Consider the following 27,076-nt stretch of genomic DNA (forward strand, 5'->3'; position numbering starts at 1 on the left):
GTGTAGGTCGATAACAGCTTGGTCGAATTTTTTTTTCTACCATGTGTGGTCGAAATTAAGCGAAAAATTGTTTTCGACCACATGTGGTCAAAAAAATTATTTTTATATTAAATTATATTTAACTTTTTCGACTACGTGTGGTCGAAAACATTATTTATATTTAAATATAAAAAGAAAATAAAAATTCAATTTCGACCACATGTGGTCGAAATTGTAAATTGGGCCCAGAATTTCAACCACATGTGGTCGAAATCTGGCAAGAATCTTGCTAAATTTCGACCACATGTGGTCGAAATTGAATTTTTCTGGGTACAATTTCGACCTCATATGGTCGAAATTGTGAAATATCTGGGCAGATTTTCGACCACCTCCATCATTTGCCTGCTTTTGGCAACCCACCTGCCAATTTCCAAATAGTCAAATTCATCAACCAAAACAGCCATCCAATTCATCAACAATGCAACACAACAACCATAAACAATGTTCAAACACTTGAACACTTAAACATTGTCCATTCAAACATTTATAAACAATCAAATTCAACCTCAAAGTACTTAAAATTAAAACTACATTCAAACACTTAAACATCATAAACTACATTCAAACACTTAAACATTATAAACTTAAAAGTACTTCTAATTCGAACTAAAACTACATTCAAACCCTTAAAGATAATATACATATCCATTTAAACATATCCATCATAAACTATTAATTTGGGCTTGCATACCCAACATCTACATGTAATACTTGGATACATAATTTTAGATAGAAATAAATAAGGTTTAAGACTTGAGCCCTATTTTCCCCTTTTCTAGTTCTTCGGCCAAACATTCCGTGCTTCCAAATTTATTCGCTTCAACTTTTGGTACATCTTTGTTCTACTGCCTCGCGTTATTTATACCTCGCAAAAATATGAAAGGAAAATGTTAGAAAAAATGATACGCCACCCCGTAGGGTGACGTTTAGGAACATAAATAATATCCCGCGGACTCGTATCAAACTTTGAGCGCTTTGATTACGGAGGCTCAGACTCACGGTTCCGAATATGGCAAAGGAACCTGAATCATGTCGTGGCTACAAACTAGTGGCCATTCTAGTTGCCTTGCCAAGCGCATGTTGGTTCCTACCTCGTGAAGTCAATGTGAGATCATCCTTGCCCACCGAGGGATAAAACCTTTCCGGACTGGGCATCCTCAAGTTAAGTATCTATTCAAATCAGTAAATTTTCATCATGTATAGAAATCTGTTCTTTTAAAAATGTGGCCTCAAGTTAAATACCCTTAATCGGCCCAAGTGTAGTATCTATTCAAATCAGCAGTATTTTAATCAGGAAAGAATGGCATCAATCGCTTATTAACACATCAGTTGTTTAGTAACATCATTCAATTTAGGATAATCATTTCTTATCAACAGAGGGGTGATCAGTTTAGTCTCCAAGGAAAGTATCAGGAAAGAAACAATTAGCTAAAGGTTTAGCATCTCAAAAGAGTTCAATTAATATCCCAAATGGGATGCCCAAACATATACCAAGTCATAGACACCAGCAGATTCTCAAAGAGAAAGTAGCAACCAAAATTTTCCAAGACACCAACAAGTTAGCAGAATGTGGCATAGTGCTGCAACATGTAGCAGTAGTAATGTCTTTTTTGCCTTCCATTAAAGTATGACAACTTTCAAAAGATAGCATAATACATGCCAAAACAGCAAGCTGTTTGGCCAAAATATTACAGCCATTGATAAGGATAATGTAGCAGCCAAGAAGTGCAGCACTAAAGTCAAGATCAACAATGAATGCTCAAACTGCAGCAGCCATTTAGTGGAAAAAAAAAAAGCTTATGGCCTCAGAAGAAGTTGCAGTTAAAGGTGCCACAATGGCTTGGCCAGGCTAAACAGATCCATAGGTTGCTCCAAAAAGGTATCAGTTCCAGGTGCACAACAACATATCCATAGAGAAACAATAGCAATCAATGATAGCAGATGTTTCCCTCAAAATGTGGTAATAAACTTTGACTCCAGAATGGAGCATCTGCTTGCCTGAAAGTGCCATAGCACTTTGGCTCAGATGCAGCATTCCTGTATCTTTGAAATAACATGTCAAGATATAGTGGCAAACCCAGCAAAGTATAGCAACATAGTCAGCCAAGTATGATAGCAGTTCCCCTGGCTTAATAGCTTAAAGAAATAGCATCAAGTGTACCATATTATGCCTTAAAGTGCAGCAGCCAATTCATTTCAAAAATGTGGTCCAAGAACCCACAACAAGCAGCAGATACAGTTTTGTCAAGATTCAGTAACTCAAGTGTAGTGTCACCTCTTGTCAAAGTAACACACCATAGCAAAGAAGCAATGGAAGGACTACTTGACCAAGGCAGCAAAATGAAACAACTAAAATAAGAGACTACTTACCTCAATTTCATCCATTTTGCTTTACTTTTAAAATGTGGAAGCAAGCTCATCTAGGTGTGTTTTCAAATATAGCAGCAAGGCAGCAGCCTCAGAGAAACAACACCAGACAGTGATGTGATAAACCTCTTATTCATTATGCCTAACGCTAATATAAGGCATCCGAATTCATCATAGTTAAAAAATCTATGTTTTATAAAGGTGGCATCCAGACCAATTTAATTTCAATATTTCATTCAATTTCAATTCAAAACCCTAAAAAAATAACATGATATAAACCCTAAAAAAATAACATGATGCGGCATATAGATTTCTATGTAAAACTCTACTAAATTGCAATTAATAGTAGGTCTGATCCCATAATTTTAGAAATACAATGGGTTCAATGCTAAGAATGTAAATATTGAACCCCATAAAGTTTAAATCCTGAATCTGGCCCTAATTAAAAGGACAGACAGCGATTAACGAGAGTAATAACAATGGATAAGCTGTAATTTAGCAGGGTTTTGATTCAATATCTACAGCATCAAAGTACAAATTCTGCTACATTTAGAAAGCAGATCCAACAAAGGGATAAACTGTTGAGATCTTTCAATTAAATGACCAGATTCACAAGTGGGTCTTCAACAAAGTGGCCAGATTCACAAATGGGTCTTTAAGTAAGTGATTATATTTTAACAAAACAGGTCTCTTTAATAACCATACCCCTAAATGGGTCCTAACCCAGATTCACAAATGTGAAAATTCTTGACAGTTAATGGCACATACAAAATCAGATCAGGCAAGATTAAAAACAGAATATAAAGAAGCAAATGTAAGTAAGTATACATACCTGGAGGAATGAAAAAAAAAATACCTGAGCTTGTCGAAAACGGCGGTGGCGTCTGGTTGGGATTTTCGACTGCTGGTCGGAAACGGCGGTGGCGTGCGGCGTTGAGCGTATAAGGAGGTGGGGTGGTGGGCTGCGTAGAGATGAGAGGGAGGAGGAATTAAGGAGAGAGAAAGAGAAGGAGAAAAATAAAAAAAAAGTGACCCGATGGGGTCTAAATCTGTTTGAATTTTCGACCACATGTGGTCGAAAATAATTAAGTCATATTTCACCAAATTTGACTTAATTATTTCGACCACTTGTAGTCGATTTTTTTTTATTTTTTTTAAAATAATTATTAATTTTTTTATATTTATATAATTTAATTATGTATAAAATATTTTTTCCCATTTATTATTTGTACAAAAATTAATTTCGACCACACGTGGTCGAAATTCACTTTTCCAGTTAAAAAATCGACCCAGTGTGGTCGAAATCCTATAAAAAGTTTAATAAAAATTAAATTCTGCAAATTTCGACCACCTGTGGTGGATTGTTTTCCGACCAAAATTGTGGTCGAAATTTTTTGGTCGAAAATGCCCCTTTTTTTTAGTAGTGGGTGTCTTTGAGTAGTACACTAGGCTGGGGTAAGTCTAGGTGTATTAGTGGTCCTTGGTTAGGGGTAGTCAAGGGTAAGGGTTGTATAAGCGTTATTGTAAGGGTGAAGGATTATGGGAGTTAATTCCTAACTTACGATAGAGTTGTAACCTGAGTTGCTCGGTTAGTGGAGTTGAAATCCTACAAGGTTAGGTTGTGATTTTTAGTCCCTTGAGCAAGGAGTTTTCTACATAAAAATCTTATGTTGATTCTCGTACTGCATTGCATAACAGAGCTGATACACAACTAGATCCCTCATATACTGTTTGGTGGACGCACAACCTGCATCAATGGGCCAATACATTTAATAATCATGATGAAGTAACATGCAATATAAATCAAGAAAATATTTTCAAAAGTCATACAAATGTTGGAACTCTAACCAACATATATTATTTAGTGGGAGTTTGATACTAGCATTTACATATAATCACCACGTGTACCTCATGTCATCTGATATCCGCCAGATCAGTTAAGCCACTTCAGCACAACGTCATGTGATTTTGACGTAGGATTTTAGCATAAAAGTGATTCTGAACCAAAGGATCACTATCTAATCGCCCCAACTAATAGTTACAACCACAACTCTATAGTGACACGTGTAGATTCAAATATTTAAACTCTTTTGTCTATAATATTACTCTCTTAAAGACCTGAAGATGCTACCAAAACATTTAACTTTACATATAGCTAAGGGTGTCAAGTGGGCCGGGCCGGGCCATTTAAATGTGGGCCACAAGGGGCCGGGTCGGGGCCGGGCCGGGCCGGGCCGTAAGTTAAGTGGGCCGGGCTGGGGGCCGGGCTTGGAGAGGGAAAGGGTGTCCGACCCAGCCCACCTCGGATAGGGGCTACACGTCGGGCTAACCGGGCCCGTTAGTGGGTCGGGCTGGGTTTTAGTTAGTGGGCCAGGCCAAGTTTTAGTTAGTGGGCCGGGCCGGATTTTAGTTAGTGGGCCGAGCCGGATTTTAATTATTTTAAAAAAAAATTCTAATGCTAAAATTTATTAAGTTTAATACTTTAAAATCTAGTTGTTGTCAACTTTATTTTAACCTTCAAGTTCCTTAAATTATACTTTGGCCCTATTTTCAAACTATAAATACCATTCATTCTTCTCCATATTATCTCACAATTCCCTACTCTCCTCTTTCTCTAAATTTCCTACTCATCTAAATGGGAACTAAATGGGAACAATGCACATGAGTTTTGATACTAAACCAAAGTTCTTAATTTAATTATCTCATCTGATCCTAAGTCCTAATGTCATGTGCAGATTGTCACGTCTCCATCATCGGTGGAGACATTTCAATATGCTAAAAAATATTTAATTATTATTATATATAAAATATTTGAAACTAATAAGATTATATTAATATATTATTATATATATAACTAATAGTTTATATTATTATATAGTATAATGTATAACCTATTGAAATATTTTTGAACTTGTGTAAGCCAACAGCAAGATAGTAACTTAAAAGGGGTATTTGATTTATTTCACGCATCAGCAATTTCAGAGGCTTGTCATTTCACTGATTTTGTCAGCCTATTATAATGTCTTGTTGCTTTTGGGCACTGATCAATGTTTGTACCTCCTTGCAGAAATTTATCTTGGAGTTGCTACTTGTGTAGGATTAGTTTTACACAATTACATTTATAGTTCTATTTTGACTGCGTACAGATTATTATTCTGGTAAATAAAATTATAAATAAAATTATAACACAAATTTGAAAAGAAATTCAAAGGCTCAGTGAACCTTTAGTTTTATTAATCAATAATTGCAAAGTCGAATTTAAACTTTAAAGCTTACAAACTTACAACTACTTTTCTTTGATTTCGTAAACTTAAACTAGAAAAAGAAAATTCAATTTGACAACTCTTCAAATTTAAATCTACATATTTTCCACCATTTTATTCAATTCTTTCATTTAGTAGCAATTAAATATTAACGAATCCGATTCCTCTTCATTTTTATTGTCTCCATTTTTCTCAAGTTCTTACTTGAATAAGAGACACATTACATGAGTTAAAATTAATGGTTAAGTTTTAATTAACTAAAGTAAGATTCTAACTATGGTTTGAATAATTAATAAATATTTCATATATTTGCTTCCAAAATTTTAAGAATCCCACAATTATAGCTACAACTATTTTATTGGGATACAATGTTTTTAAAATACTTATTATTAGTAATAAATGTAATACTTATCTTTTTTTTTTTTTAATTTGAAGTGGGCCGGGCTGGGCCGGGCCGGTGCCCCGATGGGCCATCACCCGGGCTGATGGTGGGCCGGGCTGGTGGGCTGTCCACCTTGTCCGGCCCAGCCCCCTAATAAAACCCACCTAGCCCAGCCCCTTACACCTATTAGTGGGCTTGGGCCGGGCCGGGTTCGGGCTGGCCCGGCCCACTTGACACCCTTACATATAGCCTTGAAAGCTTTTCATACTTCCTTTCATTATGCGCTTAAAACATTTCATAAAGTTCATTTGAAAACCATAACATCATCTTTACACTTGTTCTTAGTCTGAAAACATCATAAAACATTCATAACATGTGAAACATAGCATGTATAAACCCATGGAATAATGCATGATTACTTAATCCCTCACAATTATTCAATAATATTTGAAAACATCATAAAACATTCATAACATGTGAAACATAGCATGTACAAACCTATGGAATAATGCATGATTACTTAATCCCTCACAATTATTCAATAATATTTGTACTCATTTAGACATTTTAAAATTATTTAGAAGACATGAACTGATGAACTTGGAAGAAACTCTATGGAAAAGTAGATCTCAGTGTTACAGTATACCTCAATCGCGCTTTTAAAACGGTTCCAACTTTGCCAACCAAGTTTCAAGGCTTATATCTAAATTGATACAAGTCAATCGACACGCATTAACCTCCAACCAAATAAAACACAACTCCTTCAAGAATTTAAATTTTGTAACAAGACCCCAAACACCTATTCATAATTTTAAGGCCCTCGTTATTACTCTAATAATTCATTACTTAATCCATATTAAGCTATTGAAGTTATTAAATGACATTGAAACATTATCCATAAATTCCAAAATTTTGCTATTTATCGTCTCTAACCTCAAGAATCCTAGTTCATAAATATCCAACTCAAGAACATGGTAAAATTTGAGTCAAGTAGTGATTTTTAACTTACCTTATATCTCAAATAACAATCCCGTAATAGTATTCAAGTATAAAGAGAAGTTGTTGCCTTTGGTAGTTCAAACCTTAGCTTGAGCCTTGAGAGTGATCTTGAAGTTTGAGGAATTTTCTATCGACTTTGATCCGTAGAGATGTTAATTCAAGCATTAACTAACATTGTTAAACCATTAATGTCGAAATCTCACCTCAGTATATATTTAATGCAATAACCGAAGTGCTCCTTTCTCCAAAGCCCCCAACCAAATTTTCAATAAATTTTCTCTTTCCCTGCACCCCTCACAGTTTTAACATGCGACATGCGCCCTGCTGTCTCGTACATTCCTCTTATGCACTGCCCCCCTCTCTCGTGCGCGACCTGTTGTGCCCCAAGCTAGGCTTTGGTTCCTTCCTTCTCTCCTTTCTTTGGCATTTTGGCATAAAGCCCTCGCATCCAAACATTTTCAACTCATGTCTTAGTTTGTTGAAGCACCCTCATGACCTTGTTACACTCGTGTGAACTGTGATCCCCACGTTCCTCGAGTTAGCTTTATAAATGAATGTTAAGCTTGAAATAATCTCAAATAAGGTGCAGAAATTTTAAGGCCTTTACAATATGACTAGACAAGTTGTTGAGTCGAAAACTCCATCAGTAAGAAAACCTTTCAACGGAATAAAACTCTCTCAACACGAACCTCACTTTTGCATGCTCTATAATATTTTTCGCGTACCATCACAAGGCAGAATGAGACATATTTATAGATGTGAGAAACCTTCCCTAGAATTATTAGGAGTTAATGGGGTAATAAAATTGAAGAATATGAGAAAACATGAGTTGATGGATGACTTATGTTTAAGTAATGGGGAAGAAAGTGATAAAACATGAGAGAGTGGTTACATAAGTATACCAACTTTCTCAATTATTGAATTATGGATATTAATAAGAGATCATGATATATTATGATTTTAATATTAAAATGCCAAATACTCCAACAATTTTGATTTCGGTGGTGTGCCAACGAAATAAAAATTTTGCTTAATAACAGGATTCAACTTGGAAAGACAATGTATCCAACTAGATTCAATTTAAAGTTCATATCAATAAATATATATTATTAAGCTAGGCATAGAAAAAGTGATGTGACACCTCTCTATGGCCTCCATTCACACATTAATAAAAAAACAGTGAATTTCGATCAAAAGTTTCTACCTCACGCGGTCGAAAAAGGCCAATTTTCGACCTCAAGGCACGGTCGCTAACAACTAGATTGAAATTTTTTCCGACCTCACGTGGTCGAAAAAAGTTTTCTATCTAACTTACGAAAATAAAGTTTTCGACCACGTGAGGTCGAAAATGTTATTTTTTATTTAAATATTAATAAAAAATTTCGACCACATGCGGTCGAAAATATTATTTTTATATAAATATTATTTAAAGTTTTCGACCTCTTGTGGTCGAAATATGAAAGAATATTAAAAAAAAACAATTTTTTTCTCAAAATTTCGACCGCATGAGGTCGAAATTTAGCAATATTATTACCAAATTTCGACCTCATGAGGTCCAAATTCAAAATGTTGCCCAGTTTTTCGACCTCATGCAGTCAAAATGAGGAAACATTATTGCTAAATTTTGACCTCATGCGGTCTAAATTCTAATTTCTGGGTACAATTTCGACCTCACGAGGTCGAAAATTATCAATTTGCATTGATTTTCGACCTCCTAACGTCGAAAATCTGGAAAAAAAATTCCAGCATTCAACTGCTTTTACAGCAGCCCACATGCCAATCTCATTCATCAACCAAATCAACAATGCAATTCATCAAAACATTCAATTCATCAAAGTACTTCTTCAATCATAAGTCATAACCTACAACATTCTACAATTAAATTCAACCTCAAATTTCAATTTAAAGTACTTCTAATTCAAATTACAACTACATTCAAACACTTCAACATCATAAACTTGAACAACCATAAACTACATTCTACAATCAAATTCACCTTCAAAGTACTTCTAATTCGAATTGAAACTACATTCAAACACTTAAATATCATATACATGTCCAAGAAAATATAACAGAATTAGAATCCAAAAAGTCAACGCTGGGTGTTAGAGACATGATCCGAATCCTCCTCACTATCCTCATCCACAAGACCATGATCTATGTTGGCTTATGACCTACGTCGTCTACGGGGTAGGTGTCCTGAGACCTACAAGCATTCCCTGGACACAGGCACAAATGGGTCCAGTTTGTGGCGTTCCGCCAGCAACTCTGAGAGATACCTGTTAGCACACATTGACGAGAAGAAAACCATGAGTATTTTATCAGAACTTTCAGCCTAGATTGCCAAATTAGAGGCTACAGCTTCTAACAATTTGAGTCATTATACCATGAAAGGATGCAAATAGTTGAATCCGTCAGCTTAATGTCAAGGAAACACGTAGATTACATAGTGCTATGAGATCTCCTTGTTAAGTCTACTACTTAAAGATGCACTAGAACAAGCAAAAATAGGCTGTTTGGATTTGAAGCATATTTATTATACTTGATATCAAAGGAGACAGCATGAACACTGTTCAAAAAATTTTACAACAGGGAATTTATTGAGAAGAATGGAGAAAAGGAGCCGAAGGACTTCAGGCTTATTAATCTGATAGGCTCACGACATTTTTTGAACTGTAACTACTGTACTTAATGAATCCTGAAACAACCATCAGAGTTAAAAAGGGCTCCTATAATTCGAAAGAATAAAATACCAAAAAAAGAAAACAGAGGAATATGCTAAAGTACTCTCTGTTTTCATAAAGATATGTAACAAAAAATGGGAGTAGTCACATTAATCTGCAAAAAAAAGAGCATTTCTACTGAAAACTAAAGTACCTTTGGGGTTCAAGAAAACATGTATTTGAAAGTGATACTTGGTAAAATGATTTTCCATGAACTGTTAACGACACTTAAATGCAGAAAATGGTATTAACATCTATCAGTCACATATTCTCCAAATGAGCAACTATCAAAGCTGGCCAAAGAACTAATTTTAATCTCAAAGCAGTCATATTAAGAACTGAGTCCATGTAGACTCGGTTCATGCATACAAAAGACCAAACGAAAATAACAATTAGCACCAAGAGAAGGCAACTAGTACTTGAATTAATTCGCTGTGTGCGGAACATTTTGAGTCTTCAAGTGTAAGACTAAGTCCTAATTTAACTAAATACTTTGGCAGAGACAAGCAGGTGCTTCATAACATGCTTTTCAGGAAAGAATATCTAATAACATAAGTTACTAAAACCACTTATATACTTGTTACCAGTTACCACCTATTACCATGAAAGAAAAACATATAGCATATGTATGAACGGAAGTGTAATTTAAAACTGTTTTAGTCTATAAATTATTTAATCCTGGGATCAAACTTCTGAGGCCACTAACAAAGTAAAATAGCAAATCAAATAGTAACTTTTATCTGGTTATTCCCACTGGCCATGTAACTTCCAATAAGGATTAAAAGATTGTATCGTCAACATTCAGAGTTAACTAAATGTTACATGTCAATTCTCATGTTTGCTACTTACAAGTTCATGAAAACTACAAAAAGGAAAAGGAAACGAGGAATGGAAGGAATCATCTACTGAGAAAAAAAAAAAATCCACTGATCTCAACTCAATATATACAATATGTTTAATTTAAAAAAAAAAAAATCCAGCCTCACATACATTGCTCAAAGTTTTACTTCTTACTGATCTCAACTCAACAATCCACTTACTTATTTCAGCTGTTCAGGATTGCAATATCACTACAATTTCCAATACAATCATCTACTGAAAGCCTAGTGTCAACCCTTTGGAAAGAACCATTGGCAGGATACAAATTGAACTATTATACAGAATGACAATTGTTCATAGCATCTTTCCAACATTAATATGAAATACAGTCATGTGCAAATGCAATCTTTAAACATAAATATGCTATCTTTAAACCAAATTAATTGGAATTTCAATTTGAATACTACAACAATAACGTTCAATTTCAATTCAAAACCCTAAAATAAAGTTAACATTCTAAACCCTAAAACAAAATTTGAACAATCAATAAAGTTAACAAATCTACTAATTAAACTACAACTATACAAAGTAATGCAACTAATAATGAATAATAATAAAAAAAAAGACTAATCTAGCTCACTGTTCAGTAGGCGGCGACTGGTGGCTGCTCCGGTCTTGGAGAACGCCGGTGGTAGTGGGTGACCAGAGATTGTTGCAATTTTGATTTGAGCAACTTTAAGAAAAATTACTTTGTGCTTCTTATTCTCTTTCTCTTCTCTTCCTAGTTTTAGCTTTCTCCTACTCTCTTTACTGTTGTATCAGATTTCTTCAGTTGCAAATTCATTTTGTAACAGAGATACGGGGGTGGGAATTTTGGGTGACAGAGAGTTTAGAGAGGGTAAAGTTTTTCATAAAGTTTCTAAGAGAGAGTTTTGGGGGGAGATTGAAATATTCTCGGGTTGTGTAGGGGTATTTTTATTGAACTTTTTCGACCGCATATGGTCGAAAAAATTAAGTCAGATTTGACCAAATTTGACTTAATTATTGCGACTTCATGCGGTCGAAATTTGATTTTTTTTAATTAATTATTTTATATTTATATAATTTACTTTTGTGTAAAATAATTTCTTGTTCATTTATTATTTATACAAAAATAATTTCAATCTCATGCGGTCGAAATTATATTTTTCATTAAAAAATCGACCCCATGTGGTCGAAATCCTAAAGAAAATTAAAAAAAAAAAAAAATTGGAAATTTCGATCACATGAGGTCGATTATTTTTCGACCAAAAGTGAGGTCGAAATTTCCAAGTCGAAAATACCTGTTTTTTTAGCAGTGACATTTATCTTTTTTTTTTAAAAAAAAAAAATCATTTTCAATCACAATAGAATTTTAAGACAAATAAATACCAGTCTTAATTAATAAAACTTTAAGACAAATGCACGAATACAATTTTTCAATGCTGAATGGACATGCAAAATTGATAGGAATGAATGCAAATGGTGCGTTTAAAAAAAAAATAGTGTGTAACTTAAAGTAGAAAATTGCAATAGAAAGACATAGAGTGAGTAATGTGGCACATCTTTATTGCCAAAAAATAAAATTATCTTTTTAATCCTTTTTTTTGGCATTTCCCCTATTATTTCCTATTTATGAATGTGTTAATTCAAAAGATATTTTTAAATTAAATTACTTAATTTTTCCTCTTCCTCTATAATTACTTATCTGTTTATGTGAAATAGTGGACAGGAAAAGCTTGAAACAATAGAACATGATCTTGCACATTTATAATACCTCTTAATTCTCATTAAAAATATTAGTCTAGCTTCCCTATAAATTTATGCACACATAGCCAAACATCTTTAAACTTTGCCTATCTCTTCGTTTTTCTATTCGTTTCTATTTTTTTTTTATTTTTTTTGAACATTTTTGTTTATTGCTTTTGCTTCAAACCTGTATATTTCCCTTTACACATGTAATTTTACTTTGGATATTTTGTCAAGATTGTTACAACTTACAAGTACTCAAATTCTTCCTTCACTTTTCTTTATTTTAATATTCAAAAAAATTAGACAAAAGCAGAGTGTGCATTGACAGTTTGGTTCAACTTGATTTGACAATTTGAGCGCGGAGGAAGTTGAGTACAGATTCTACGGTTTTTTTTTAATCATATTGGGTGTTGAATTTGAGTACTTTTCGTAGATATTAGATTTATTTGGCAAGATTTTCTCTTCATATAGTGATTGTTAGTTTTGCTTGTGGTCTCAGACCATGTATTAACTAACAACTGACAAAATAAAACAATATCTTTAAATGTTGAAAGCATAAATAAAATATTTTTGAACATTGTATTCCGATTTTTGGGAAAAAGTTTGTACCATGAGTTTATTGTCTTCTGTTATTGATTGGCCGTCCATGATACCAGATAATTTTTGCTCATTTCATGTGTGCTTGAGACCCATGTATCTTTAATTTAAAGTGAAAGCTTTACTTGGATTTTTTTTTTCTCTCTCTCCGGATGGCTTTGAGCTACTTGCTTAGGCAAAAAACATATATTAATACATCTATAAGATGTTGGAAATTAAGATATTCAAGTCAACTTACGAATGGGAAATCAAACTAGTTTGTTTACCATTGTTGTTACTTTTAATATTCGGCTTTATAATTTGCTCAAAACATAAATATGCAAGTTTTGTTTTGATTTTTGGTTTAATTTTTTAAAACTTAAGTTTCACAAAATGCACGTGAATAAAATTATAAACTCTATATGCTGGATTATTACCTTTTGAAAGAAAAATTAAGTAAAATTTAGTCTTCATAAAAGATATTTTGTATTTATTTAATATTAGATTATCAGGAAAATATTAAATATAGATTTGATAAGATTTTTATAACTGCACGAAGCGCAGATAGATTCACTAGTACAATGTAATTAGGCCTAAATTAAAGGATCAGAGAATACCTTTTTACTCCCAATATATTTATATATTAGACTAATAAATGCATAGCATTTAATTTGCAATACACTTTTTTATTTACCTATAGTTAATAATTCATCCATACTCCCACCTTAAATTATCTGTACTTAACATAATATGTTAATGTAGTTCGGTATAACCACCTAGTATGGTGCTAATTAACTGCAAAGCATCTTTAATCTTTAAGATCCTCACTAATTACTAGATGTGTGTATAACCACCTAGACAGTTTATTTTTTTTCTATTTTACCAATAATATTAATTACTCACTTTAAATCATTTTTTCAAATCCAATAAAAATATGCATCAATTAATACAGGAACATTAGTAACTATGCACTTCATTTATTAGTTTTTAAACAACGTGAAAAGTTTAAAGTAGACAAGTAAAAGTGAACAGAGGGAGTAAAAGGGGGAACACAGGTGAAAAGTTGCGCCCTTTAGCAATAAAACTATTCTTTCAAATTGTGTTGGCATTCAGTACATTTATTACATTATATGCACGTAAATCCACATACTTGCTAGAGTTAATGTTCTATAGTTGCTATGCACGATTTCATGTCTTAAATTGGTGAAGGAAAATTATTTATTGATAGACTCTATGAATTTCTACAATATCTCTTATTCTCTCTTATTTTCTCTTGTTATGAAAATAGTTAGTAGCATCCGTATTTATAATAATAAGAAACTCACTTTACCTCAAAACAGGAAAACTTATTCCGATATTAATTTGACTATATATACTAACTAGACATGGATTAAAATTTCAAATCCTAACCAATTTTGGTTTCCTACAATTTTGAGTTATTATTTCCAACATTCTCCCCTAGGGGCCTAATTCAAAATTTTATATCTAATTCTTGATCCACTTGTCACCATCTTCAATTTGCTGAGGCACTTTTTTCCAACCCATCAATTATTAAAGCACTTTCTTTTTAACCGTCACTCACCATCTTTCAATTTTTACTGAAACACTTATCTTTAACCCCGTTGATGCACTTGTCACCAACACCAAATTTATTGAAGCACTTGTCTCTAACCCCGTTAAAGCACTTGTCTCCAATCCCGTTGATGCATTTGCCACCAACCCCGTTGATGCACTTGTCAACGACCTTCAATTTTTGTTGAAGTACTTGTCTCCATCCTCGTTGATGCACTTGTCACCAACACTCAAATTTTGTTTTAACCAACTTCTCCAATTTCTAGAGAAGATTGTTCCTTTCTCTTGTACAAATTTGTTTGCATCTCATGAAACCTACAATATTTTTTTCAATCATTCTCAGCATGCTTCTTCATGCCTATATTATTGGCCCCGGCGTTTTCCATCATAATTGTTGGCTAGACGGGCGACACATATTGGCTTGTGCCGCCCACAGTCAGCAGAAGCTATTTGATTCTCTACCAGGATCGTAGAAGCTATGATACCAAATTTGAAGGAGAATACTTTATTGATAGACTCCACGAATCTCTACAATATCTCTTATTCTCTTTTGTTTTCTCTTATTTCCTTTTGTTTTCTTCTTGTTATGAAAATAGGTAGTATAGCACCCCTGTTTATAATAGTAAGAAACCTACCTTAATTCAAAACAGAAAAACCTCTTTCTATACTAATATGACTATATATCCTAACTAGACATGAATTAAAATATCAAATCCTAATCAATTTTGATTTTCTACAATTTTGAATTATTATTTCCAACATTTGCTAACTTTTGCAATTCTTGTTGTTTATTTTTTGTGGTTGTTTTTCTCAATCTTTGACTTTTCAAATTCTAACTTATTAATAGAAGTTATCCTATAAATATAACCTTTTTCATTCTTTGTATCTTAATCCAGATGTGTACACAATGAAAATGAGCTTATCAAAATACCTTTCTCTCTGATGTTATATAATCAACACAAAGACGTGGATCACTCACAGAACAATCTAGATGATGCTTTTCAAAAGGAATCATGTCGCATTTGCTTCTTGGTTTGTTAGCACTATGTCATAGCTGAGTTATATTTGTCTTTTTTTGGTATTCTCATTCACCAGTCCATCAATGTTTTTATCTTATCACTAGTTTCAGCGTACGTGCGTTGCAAGTATGTATCACGAAAATTACAGTAGGAAATTTCTAAAACACTTTAAACTCTTTTTAGGTTCAAGAGTCTTCTGTCATTAAATTACTTAATTCATGCACGGGTCCATATACACCATGCCGAGTATCAATCATTATGGCTAGGACTACTGGTATCTAATTTCGTTCGTTCCACTTAGCTTTCGTCTCTCAGTGTTGGCGTTGGCCCAGCAGAATGCTTTCGCCATTGGTGTAAAATACGCTCCATAATTTCATTATTGCTTTATCAAATAGACTCCATAATTATAAAAGGGAAAAAATAGCTTAATAGAGGAACAAATAAATGAAAATCCAAAAAGGAAGAAAATAAATACGTAATAGAATTATTTTAGGGTAAGAGATTAAAGCATGACGTTGGGTCTGTAGCATTATCTTGTTATGTTGATAGACTTTTCACTGTATCGGATACCAAAGTCGAAACTGAAATTTACTGTTGTCATACTCGTTCCCACTATGAGCTTATTAGAATTGACAAAAAAAAAAAAAAAACTGCTTATTTCATAGTTCCTTTCAGCCAGAAATAATCACTTCTCACCTTATTGGTCCAGTGACTCATGTGGTCTACAAAGCGTTACTGTGCTGATTCGTTCTTCACATATTCTGCAGCATATATTTCAAAACCCTATAAGCATAATACTTGATAGAACAAAATTTGATATAATATATAGAGTGTAAAATCAGAGAAAAATACGTCAAAAGTTATCTAATACTTGATAGAACAGGATTTGATTAAATAATTGCATTGAAACTAATATATAATGATTGGAAATCCACTTTACCCTTTTCTACATTATATATTTTTCCTTCATCTGCACCTAATTATAATTAGATTGTATGAGGAAAACATATTCACTCGTTAACCAACAAGCATATGGAGTAGAAAATTGAGAATTGTGAACTGGAACAAAATATTTAGGAATTTGTTTTTATAAGATATCAACATGGGGATTCTGACTCACACTTGGATTCTACAATTTGATTTGAATTCTACGTATATACAACTAAGTCCTCTGTCCAAAAGTACTCCTCTAATTGCATCAACATTGCAATGAATATTTTGTCCAAAAGGAGTTATACACAAAATCAACTTTGTGGAAATTTGCGCCTGGGTACGTATAGTATAAACTAAATTGAAAAAGAATTCCATCTTGGGCAATTATATTCACTTATAAATATTTAAGGGCATAAAAAGTTTATCAACTGTGTATACGGTAAAAACCGGATGTGAGCCAAACCGGTGGAACGGGAACCGGAGGAAGGAACAATGATGCGCCCGAGGCTACTCGCCCTTGACCGAAACAGTGCCTGGGCCGAAGCTGAGCAAGGGCACCGACTGATCTGCCCTCTGCATCGTTGAAACGGCCAAGCCCGAGGACTCGGGCTTTCATGGCCGTTGGTCCGCATGACAGTTAGCTCGAGTGACCGTTTGTCCGTGTGGCCGTTGCAGACGGGTCACGCGCCAGTAACGTCCAGTCATGGTCAACTACCTACCATGCGTGTGTCAGACGGCGCCGTCAGTATAATCCCACCAAATCCGTGCAGAGCAGTCCTTTTTATTATTATTTTATTAACTCATATTGTATGAGAACCATGGGAGTGCCACTATAAATAGGGCATGTCCCCTTCCTTTAAGGGGGTTGGCTTTTTCATTTTCCAAGAACACTTGTAATAGAAAAATATATATGCAATCTCTCTCTCAATATCTGATCCGGCCAAGGCCGTTTGTTTCCATTTACGTTGTGTTTCTTCCATTAAGTATTCAACATGGCTTCTAAACGTTCATGTCTGTAGCAAATTAAGCAAATCACCGTTACTAGCCGTTTTATTACCAAATACTCACACGCTTATTTTCCGCTATCAAATATATATATCAAGATCCAAGAACATATCCTATACCCGCGTACAAATTCAATTGGTTTCCCAATTTCGGGGTAAACAGTTTGGCACCCACTGTGGGGCTAGGATAATAGTAGTCTCTGATCTTGATCTCTATTTTACCCATCAAAATCAGAAACATCTACTGTCCGTCTCTGAAAAAACGGACCAAATGGCTAACAGTGGGCAATCTGGTCACGTCAATAACAACGAGATCGTGGCTGAAAATGAAGGCAGCGGGCCACGAGGATCGCCAAACCCCACTGACCCTTTAAATACTAACAATTCAATTACTTTGCCCGGGACACAAGTCCAGAAAGAACCGGATACCCCGAATGATAATATTGACTTACGTTTAATTTTTGAAATGTTGCAGGAGCAGAGAGCGGCGATTACCGAACAGGGAATCGCAATAGCCCAACTGCAAAACGGAAGAGGTAAAACGATCCCGGAAAAGGCGAAGAGTGTTGCTGAACCCAGAGGAGATGAGGCATGGATGGTTGAAAGCAATGGCTCCGGAGCTGGTCCATCCACCGAGGTTCTGAGAATGCTCGAAATGTTGACGAAGCGGGTGGACTCTACCGAAAAAAGGGTGGAGACATACAACTCTCGGGTGGATCAAATCCCGGGGGCTCCGCCTATTTTGAAAGGGCCGGATTCAAAGAGGTACATCCAAAGGCCTTTTCCTCCGAGTGCAGTTCCGAAATTGATCCTCAAGAGGTTCAAAATGCCGGATATCCAAAAATATGACGGCACAACGGACCCTCACAAACACGTGACCTCATACGCCTGTGCTATAAAAGGCAATGATATGGAAGATGATGAAATCGAATCCGTGTTGCTGAAAAAGTTTGGGGAAACTCTGTCAAAAGGAGCATTGACTTGGTACGATCATCTGCCCGAGCATTCAATCACTTCTTTCGAAATGCTCGCCGATGCCTTCATAAAAGCACACGCCGGAGCCAAAAAGGTGCAGGCTCGAAAGGCGGATATTTTCCGTATAGCCCAAAGAGACAAGGAGCTATTGCGTGAATTTGTCAACTGGTTCCAAAGGGAACGAATGGAGCTCCCCCCGGTTCCGGAGAAATGGGCCGCACAAGCTTTCACAAAGGGGCTCAATGTTCAGAGCTCGACGGCTTCATTCAAATTAAAGGAAAGCTTACTGGAATACGAGGCTGTGACCTGGGTGGATGTCCATAACTGATACGAGTCAAAAATTCGGATAGAGGATGACCAACTCGAGCTTCCCCCGGGGCCCGTAAAAATGAACAAAAGCTCGGAGAGATCACGAAAGAATTACGAACCGGAGGTCGGACCATCGAGGGAAAGGTATCGGCCATACTCTCGAAAACCAAGCTTTAGGTCGGAAAAATCAAGGGATGGCCCGAGTCATTTCTCCGGGCGGGGGTGATAAACGGGCCGAGTCCCCGGTTCAGGTATACCACCGAGGAGTCAAACGAGGAGGCCACGGCTGTGAAACTCGATCTCACGGATGAACTTCGCGAAAACGCGTTGGTCCGCATTACAACCCAGAAGCAGAGAATGGAAAGGTACTACATTCGGAGAGCCAATTTTTGACATTTCTAAGTTGGGGACTTGGTGCTTTGAAAAGATACCTTGAGCACCAAGAATCCCAACGGAGGAAAACTGGGTCCGAACTGGGAAAGACCGTACAAGATAACCGAGGTAACGGGCAAAGGATCGTGTCAGCTGGAATCCGAGGACGGGCAGCGATTGTGCAACAACCGGAACGTGGCTCATTTGAAAGGATATTACTGCTAAGGTATGGACACCTCATGTTTAACCTTTTTCTTTTTGCAGGAAGTCAAGTACCGGATAAAGTTAGGATCTAGGTCTGAAAACGCGTGTTGCACTCTTTTCCTTAGTACGGTTTTGTCCCAAAATGGGTTTTTCGACAAGGTTTTTAATGAGGCAACAAGTACAACGTGTTACTTAACAAAAATAAGGACAAACGGCCGGGAACTCGGGGTCACGGCCTACGAGTGGGGGCTTGATAGCGCTCGCCTGATCTTGCAGCTCGGATAAGCACTAGGGGACTTATACCCACATCGAGGTGTACCCCGGTTAATGGAAAACGGAGGAGCTCAACAAATCAAGACCGGACCTTCTGCATTAGGTTTCGGTGTAAGGGCCAAACGATCAAAATGAGTCGTGTCCCCCCAATATTTGCTACGACAAAACCAAAACCGGACCTTCTGCATTCGATGTCGATGAAAGGACCAAACGATCATAATGAATCGTGTCCCGGTTAGCATTTGCTACGGCAAAACTAAGGCCCGGCCACCGGCCACAGCCTCCGATGTAAGGACCAAACGATCATAATGAATCGTGTCCCATTCAACATTTGCTACGGCAAAACTAAGGCCCGGCCACCGGCCATAGCCTCCGATGTAAGGACCAAACGATCATAATGAATCGTGTCCCGTTTTTCATTTACTACGGCTAAGGAAGGAAGAATTACAATTCTCATATGTACAAGCATTTTGCAAAAGCAAAGTTACCAAAAGCTGGTATAACAAAATCTTGGGTGTCTTTCTGTTAAAAGGACTTCGCCCCGATGGTAACCGCCGTATTCCGGCACTGCCCCACTCATATACTCTATATCGAGGATTGTGCCCGAAATTCGATAAAGGCGACAAGGTCACAATCAAAGCTCAGCAAATTCCTCCAAAACGGGGACTGCTACATCAAAAACTTTGCCAAGGTTGAAAAAATACCGACCCTAAAGAAAATGCCTATTGTAATTCGGAGACATCTGAACTTATGAAGCATCGGATAAGTCCCACGGGCATGGTGAATTAACGACTATGAGTCGACCTGTCCTAAAACGGACCAATGATCATGACAAAAATAATGGCAAACATTCAAAACGAAGAAATAAGAAGGTAACGACGAGCTGCCGGAACCACCGGTTTTCGGGAATTATCCACTTCCCGTTACTCCGATAGATCGCAGATCCGAGAAGTGTGGGGCTATCTATATACGGTAAAAACCGGATGTGAGCCAAACCGGTGGAACGGGAACCGGAGGAAGGAACAATGATGCGCCCGAGGCTACTCGCCCTTGACCGAAACAATGCCTGGGCCGAAGCTGAGCAAGGGCACCGACTGATCTGCCCTCTGCATCGTTGAAACGGCCAAGCCCGAGGACTCGGGCTTTCATGGCCGTTGGTCCGCATGACCGTTAGCCCGAGTGACCGTTTGTCCGTGTGGCCGTTGCAGACGGGTCACGCGCCAGTAACGTCCAGTCATGGTCAACTACCTACCATGCGTGTGTCAGACGGCGCCGTCAATCTAATCCCACCAAATCCGTGCAGAGCAGTCCTTTTTATTATTATTATTTTATTAACTCATATTGTATGAGAACCATGGGAGTGCCACTATAAATAGGGCATGTCCCCTTCCTTTAAGGGGGTTGGCTTCTTCATTTTCCAAGAACACTTGTAATAGAAAAATATATATGCAATCTCTCTCTCAATATCTGATCCGGCCAAGGCCGTTTGTTTCCATTTACGTTGTGTTTCTTTCATTAAGTATTCAACATGGCTTCTAAACGTTCATGTCCGTAGCAAATTAAGCAAATCACCGTTACTAGCCGTTTTATTACCAAACACTCACACGCTTATTTTCCGCTATCAAATATATATATCAAGATCCAAGCACATATCCTATACCCGCGTACTAATTCAATTGGTTTCCCAATTTCGGGGTAAACAAACTGCAGACCCAAAAAGAAAAAAGAAAATATTGACTCTATTTACCTTTGTCTCCATGTTAGGTGGTTGTAAAGTAAAACAGACGTAGTCAAAATTGAAGGAAAACGATAATAATTTAAAAGAAAAGCAAATTATTGATTCTACTTACCTTTGTCTCCATGTATGTACCTGCAAAGTGCACAGTAAAACAAACATAATCAGAACTGAAGAAAAAACGATAATCAATTTGTCGTGAAAGAAGTCCAGAAGCACGGGAAAAAAAAAGAAGGAAGAACGTGAACTGAGAAAAGAAGAAGAAGCCATAAAACCTTAGGTATTTTGGTTGTGATACTTAATTCAAGTAAGAAAGGATTTGTACAAAATATAACTCTAAATTGATTGAAATTCTAAATTATAGGATTTGTTCAAATAAGGAAAACTTTAATAACTACTTTAACAACTAAATTTATTAGGACAATAATTTAGTAAATGACAATTTTGTCTACTGTAAATTTTGTTAATGAAGGACAAAAAGTTCAATTAATATTTCTAAAGACTTTCATGCTTTTAATATCGTATTAGTTTCTACGAACGTGCAGTTGCACGATATTCCCAATCAATCTAAATCATAGTAAAAAAATATTAGTTAATATTATTTGTAATTCTATACATTTATTTTATGAGTTTCAAAAATATTACTATTATTATCTCAAAAATTACATCAATGACTTGAAAGTGTTTCTAGTCAAAAGCATAAAACAAATAATTAAGTAATAGCCTAACGGAAATTTGCATATTAAGCACTACTTGATTGTAGGAAGTTAATTTAATTCATAAATCATTGCAAACTCGTTCTTATGAATCCACTCATCCAAACTTTTAACACAAAAATTAAATATCAAAAAAGAAAAAGCTCGATGACGTAAAGAAAAAAGTTCCACATTTTTGGAGATGAAGAATATGTTAAAATGGAAAAATAAGATGAAAAATATGTTTTCATCTCTATATTTGAGTATTTTCAAGGGTTTGTGGGGATATCAATTCTTATGTGAATCAAGTTAATGGAGTAACAAATTTGATTTCAAACTCCATTAGTTTAATTCTATAACGTGAGTTAAGTTACAGGAGTAATAGGACTATGCTCCTAATGCGTGTTGAGTAACGTGTCTAGTAGTAATTAGGGGTGTACAAAGTAAACCGACAAACCGCATCAAACCGATAAATCGAGTCAAACCGAGAAAAAAACCCGACTAGTGGTTTGGTTTGACTTGGTTTGGTGTTGAAAAAAAACCAGACCATAATTGGTTTGGTTTGGTTTTAACCAAAAAAAGTCAAACCGAACCAAACCAACCCGACATTACATGTATTCAATTTTTAAAATATTTTATACATAAAAATATTTATTTGTAATGTAATTTATAAATATTTCTTAATTTTTTTCGTAGTTTTTTTTTATCTATTATCATATTATTCAAGCTTGAATTTAGAATTTTGAACGTCAATAAATTTTATATCCTATGGATATTAGTAACTCAAATAAAGTCCAAACCAAAACCAACTCAGCACTAATGCTAACAAAAGAAATTCAATTTACCATTAGGAATGACAATAATGTTGGATATCTATTCTTTAGTTTTGCATAATTGATTTAGAGAGTGAAAATACATAACTTAAGTTTTTTTTCTCTGTCATGTAATTAATACTTATTTGTCGTACTTATTTTAGCATGACTTAATATTTTTAGATTATGGTCATTTTCTTTATGGCTTGTTAATGTTAATTAGCAATATTTATTTTAACTGATTTTATTAGCTTTTGTTAAATATTTTAATACAATGTCATCACTCTTCTCACATTTTGTGTTATTTTCTTAAGAAACACCTTAATTATATAGTTGAACCTTACTAGGACTAAAGAAATATTTGAAGTAAAAGTTATATGTTTTGTATCAAGACTATTCCGAAAAAAAACCCGAAAAACCCGAGAAACCCCGAGGTTGAAAAACCCGAATTTTATTGGTTTGGTTTGGTGTATAAATTTAAAAACCCGACGCAATTGGTTTGGTTTGGTGTTTAAAAAATCCGAACCAACCCGGTCCATGTACACCCCTAGTAGTAATAATAGGATAATAGTACTAATTTATGTTGAGTAATTTAGGTTAGGTCTAAGAAGTATGTTTCATGAGAAATAGGATTATAAATTATTAGGGGTATAAAAGTAGTTCAATATTTGTAAGATATTTTGGTCAATCAACATTTATATTCATGCTTTTAAAATAATACTAGTCTCTAGGAACATGCCTCGCATGTTATTTCCTGTCAACCATAACAAATGTTAGGTAATGTTATTTGAAATTATATGGAGTATTATTTATTTTATGAGTACAGAAATAATATCTAATCGTATCCACGTAATACTTCATTACTTCTCATTAAGATATTGTTTTTTGGTACATATCCTTTATATTTTTACCTATGTGGAAAAATATATATATATTTTTTTTAAAAAGGCAGTCCGGTTTACAAACATCCAGCTTTAACATGGTCCGGGGAATATGTTAGGACTAAAATTATCCAACTTAATTGAGAAATAGTAATAATAATTTAGAAGAAAAATGCAACCCGACATTCAATAAAGAAGGAAGTACTGGAATCCTTTACTACTTACTCGGGACGTAATTTGGTGTTTTTCATTGATATGCTCGTCTAGCTTGTATTTGTACTCACCCCATAAATAGTACTTAGATTTCCCTTAACTATGATATTTAATAAGAATTCTAAAGCATATAAATAATATGAATTGAATCCTAATGGAAATTAACTTCAGTAAAAGAATATAAGCCCAGGTAGGTATCCAGAATACAATTGTCTCTTTTGAAGAAGTACTTTAATTATTCAAGAGACGTGATTAGAATTTCAAATGAATTTGAAGTCCTAGTATATTACAAAAAAATTAATATTACAATATTATCCTATATAAAATTATCTTTTAGATAAAATTTCAACTTAAAAGGGTGTAAAAGTCGTTCAATATGTGAAGGATATATTGGTCAACCAACATTTATATTCATGCTTTTAAAATAGTATAAATATAGATAGATAGATAAATAGATTAGGTAGATCGATTGATCTCTTCATTTGAAATTCACTGCTTAAAAGACTCTAGAATATTCTTCTTTATATAGTAAAAATTGTCTACCGCTATATTATTTACGTGTTGTTTCATGTTAATAGCTCATTAGGTAGTATCTTTTTATATACTTTATTTAAGTATCATTTATTTTTCCTTTTTAATCTTAAGAAAAATGATCAAAAAGGAAAATGTAACGCTTCATGCGTAAAAATGATACGGTCGAAAAATTATCTTTTGTGACACAAATTTCGTATTAAAATATTTTGGGATAAACGACAACGCACGTTCCCACAACTAATATATATCAATAACACTTAGCTTTTCTACAACATTTAGAATTGCAGAAGTCGAGTTAAAATCGAGCGGCATAGCTATTAGCTAACCAAATGAAAAGACATCATTAAAGAAAAATAACACAATAAATCATGTTGTTTCACTTATCTAACTTTTTATTCTTTACTTTGCACATGTAGTAGTACGTCATATTTCGAAAAAAATGCATCACAACATGGAAATTTTTTCTATAAGAACTTAATGTATTACCAAAATTGCAGATTCTACAAACAATAAGTGTCCAGAAAATTAGAAGTAAACATGACATAAATGTTCATTGTACAATTTTACTTGAGAGCAGGTCCACCTAGGTTCTTCTTAAGCATCCTCCTCCTCCTCATCTTCATCGTCCTCTTGTTCTTCTTCATCATCATCATCTTTGTGAATAGCCAAATATGGATTTTTCTCAATTGGCTGAAAATTGTAGAATATGAACATATAGAACATGAAGCTTGCACCTTCAGCAGCAACAACATTAACCCATTCATTCATGTAAGTCACTACACTTTCAATCATAGCAATCCCAAACCTAGTGAAATACAAGTACATAATCAAGACAACATAAAAGTGCCTAAAAAGTGTTAACTTCTTGAGATTTTCAGCTGCTTTTCCATCATTCTTGGATGCCTTTCTAAGGCTTTTAATGGACCATAAAATTGGGACAAGTACAATGCAACAACACATAACATCTATCAACAAGAACATCTCATTCCATACTAACCAATGCTTCTCAACAGGCCCGCCTTCAGTTATCACAATCGAAGCTATATTTTCGAACACTTGTAAGGGGATTACGAACATCAAAACCTTTTTTTCGCGGTCGTGGAGGAAAGGTTTCAAGAAAGACCAACCAGTTCCAATAAGGACAATGACAGTGAAGAGAGTTACACCTTTCAAGAATCCAAAAATATAAAATGCCACATCCCAACCGTGGGGCTTCCCTGTATTTCTAATGTACATTTTGTCTTCTGAAGCACATATCATCTTCAAAGCCTTGAAAACTAGCAACATAGCCATGATCAAATGGATATTGTGAACAATTTTCCTCTGTTTAAAGCAAATGAATCCCCATATGCCCAAAAACGCAAAATATACAATGAACAAAATGAAATAGAATTTAGGCAATGGAGTCTGACCAGCTGGAAGAAAATCTTTCTCCCCATTATTATTCACATTGTACATTTCAGTATGTACATTCATTGTCACAAGAAATTCCTTTTGGCAATTACCAAATATCAAATTATACTCATCAGGCTCGTCGATCGTGGTTGATGTGCTGAAGGATGAATCAGGGCCAAGCTTGTCAAATCTGAAGACAAGATTTACATACTTACTAGATAAAACACAAAAGTTCTCTGTGTACATGGACTCGTTCAAGAGTCGTGGGAACGATACATCTCTAACGAGGCAAAATCCCATGGAAGAAGGATAAAGCTTTGCAGCTGGTTCATTTGATCTCCAAGAAACATGGTCTAGAGAAATGGTTACATGCCCATCAGGGGCAAAACCAAATCTCTCTATCAATATTATTTGCCTAGAATCATCAACAATATGTGTATTCTTGATTTCACATGCTGAAAACTTAAAGCTTGATATTATGAACAATACTTGTAGGAGCTTTAAACATCTAAGATAGTTGAGATCTTCCATTTGGTTTTGATATCTATTGTTGTTACTTAGAAATTCTTATAGCATGCTAGCACTAAGATATTTATTGCATAATAGAGGGTAAGATGATAGAGAAATTGTTTTAGTTCTCTCTTTTAAGTACAGATGTTTGGATTTGTAAAATTGAAACGGTGACAAATGACAATGTAAAGCAGGTGTATTCTCGTATGATCTAATTGAAGGAGCACAAATGCACCATTTTTAATGACTTGACTAATCACACTTACTACTGTCTTTTAGCAAAATTTTCAGCATTACCACGAATGAAGTTAGTATAGAATTTCAAATTTAATAGATCCGAATCAATAGGGCCTGATTCGACTCCTTATTTAGAGAAAATAAATGAAAGGTAGTTAAAGGAATTTTCTAAATAAGAACTACTGCTACATTTCATTTTAAGAGTAAATTTCATTTAACCTCCTCAATCTTTTAAGTTTGGAATACAATATTCTTTCACCCTTTTGAATGCATGAATAAAGAAACCCCTAAAACTCAGAATTGTCTCAAAATGAGATAGTCGGCGTCCAAGTTTTCAATGTTCAAATTGCAATGACCCAACCGATCGTTTTGAATTTTAGAACCTTTTTTTTTTATTTGAGACTTTTCGTAGGTTCATTTGATAATTTTATGACTTGTAAGTATGGATGCACGGTCCAAAGGGAC

At 34.9% G+C, this 27,076-nt stretch overlaps 1 protein-coding gene and 1 long non-coding RNA gene across 2 annotated transcripts; both read right to left on the reverse strand.

Annotated features, from left to right (window-relative positions):
• Positions 1-522: 522 nt before the first annotated feature.
• LOC132615987 (uncharacterized) lies at positions 523-3,397 on the reverse strand. The gene is made up of 2 exons (XR_009572923.1): positions 3,239-3,397; positions 523-1,209 (listed from the first exon to the last, which is right to left on the reverse strand). It is a non-coding gene; the product is annotated as an uncharacterized LOC132615987 (long non-coding RNA).
• A 21,463-nt stretch (positions 3,398-24,860) lies between these two features.
• LOC132615237 (protein CANDIDATE G-PROTEIN COUPLED RECEPTOR 7-like) lies at positions 24,861-26,616 on the reverse strand. Its single transcript, XM_060329798.1, has one exon. It carries the CDS (start codon positions 26,393-26,395, stop codon positions 25,064-25,066), a length of 1,332 nt encoding a protein of 443 aa, XP_060185781.1. The 5' UTR covers positions 26,396-26,616; the 3' UTR covers positions 24,861-25,063.
• Positions 26,617-27,076: the final 460 nt, after the last annotated feature.

The sequence above is a fragment of the Lycium barbarum genome, chromosome 10, assembly GCF_019175385.1.
Source record: "Lycium barbarum isolate Lr01 chromosome 10, ASM1917538v2, whole genome shotgun sequence".
Lineage (NCBI taxonomy): Eukaryota > Viridiplantae > Streptophyta > Magnoliopsida > Solanales > Solanaceae > Lycium > Lycium barbarum.

Excerpts from the sequence above, each read along its gene's own strand:
- LOC132615237 (XM_060329798.1), bottom strand. The coding sequence starts at position 26,395 with ATGGAAGATCTCAACTATCTTAGATGTTTAAAGCTCCTACAAGTATTG.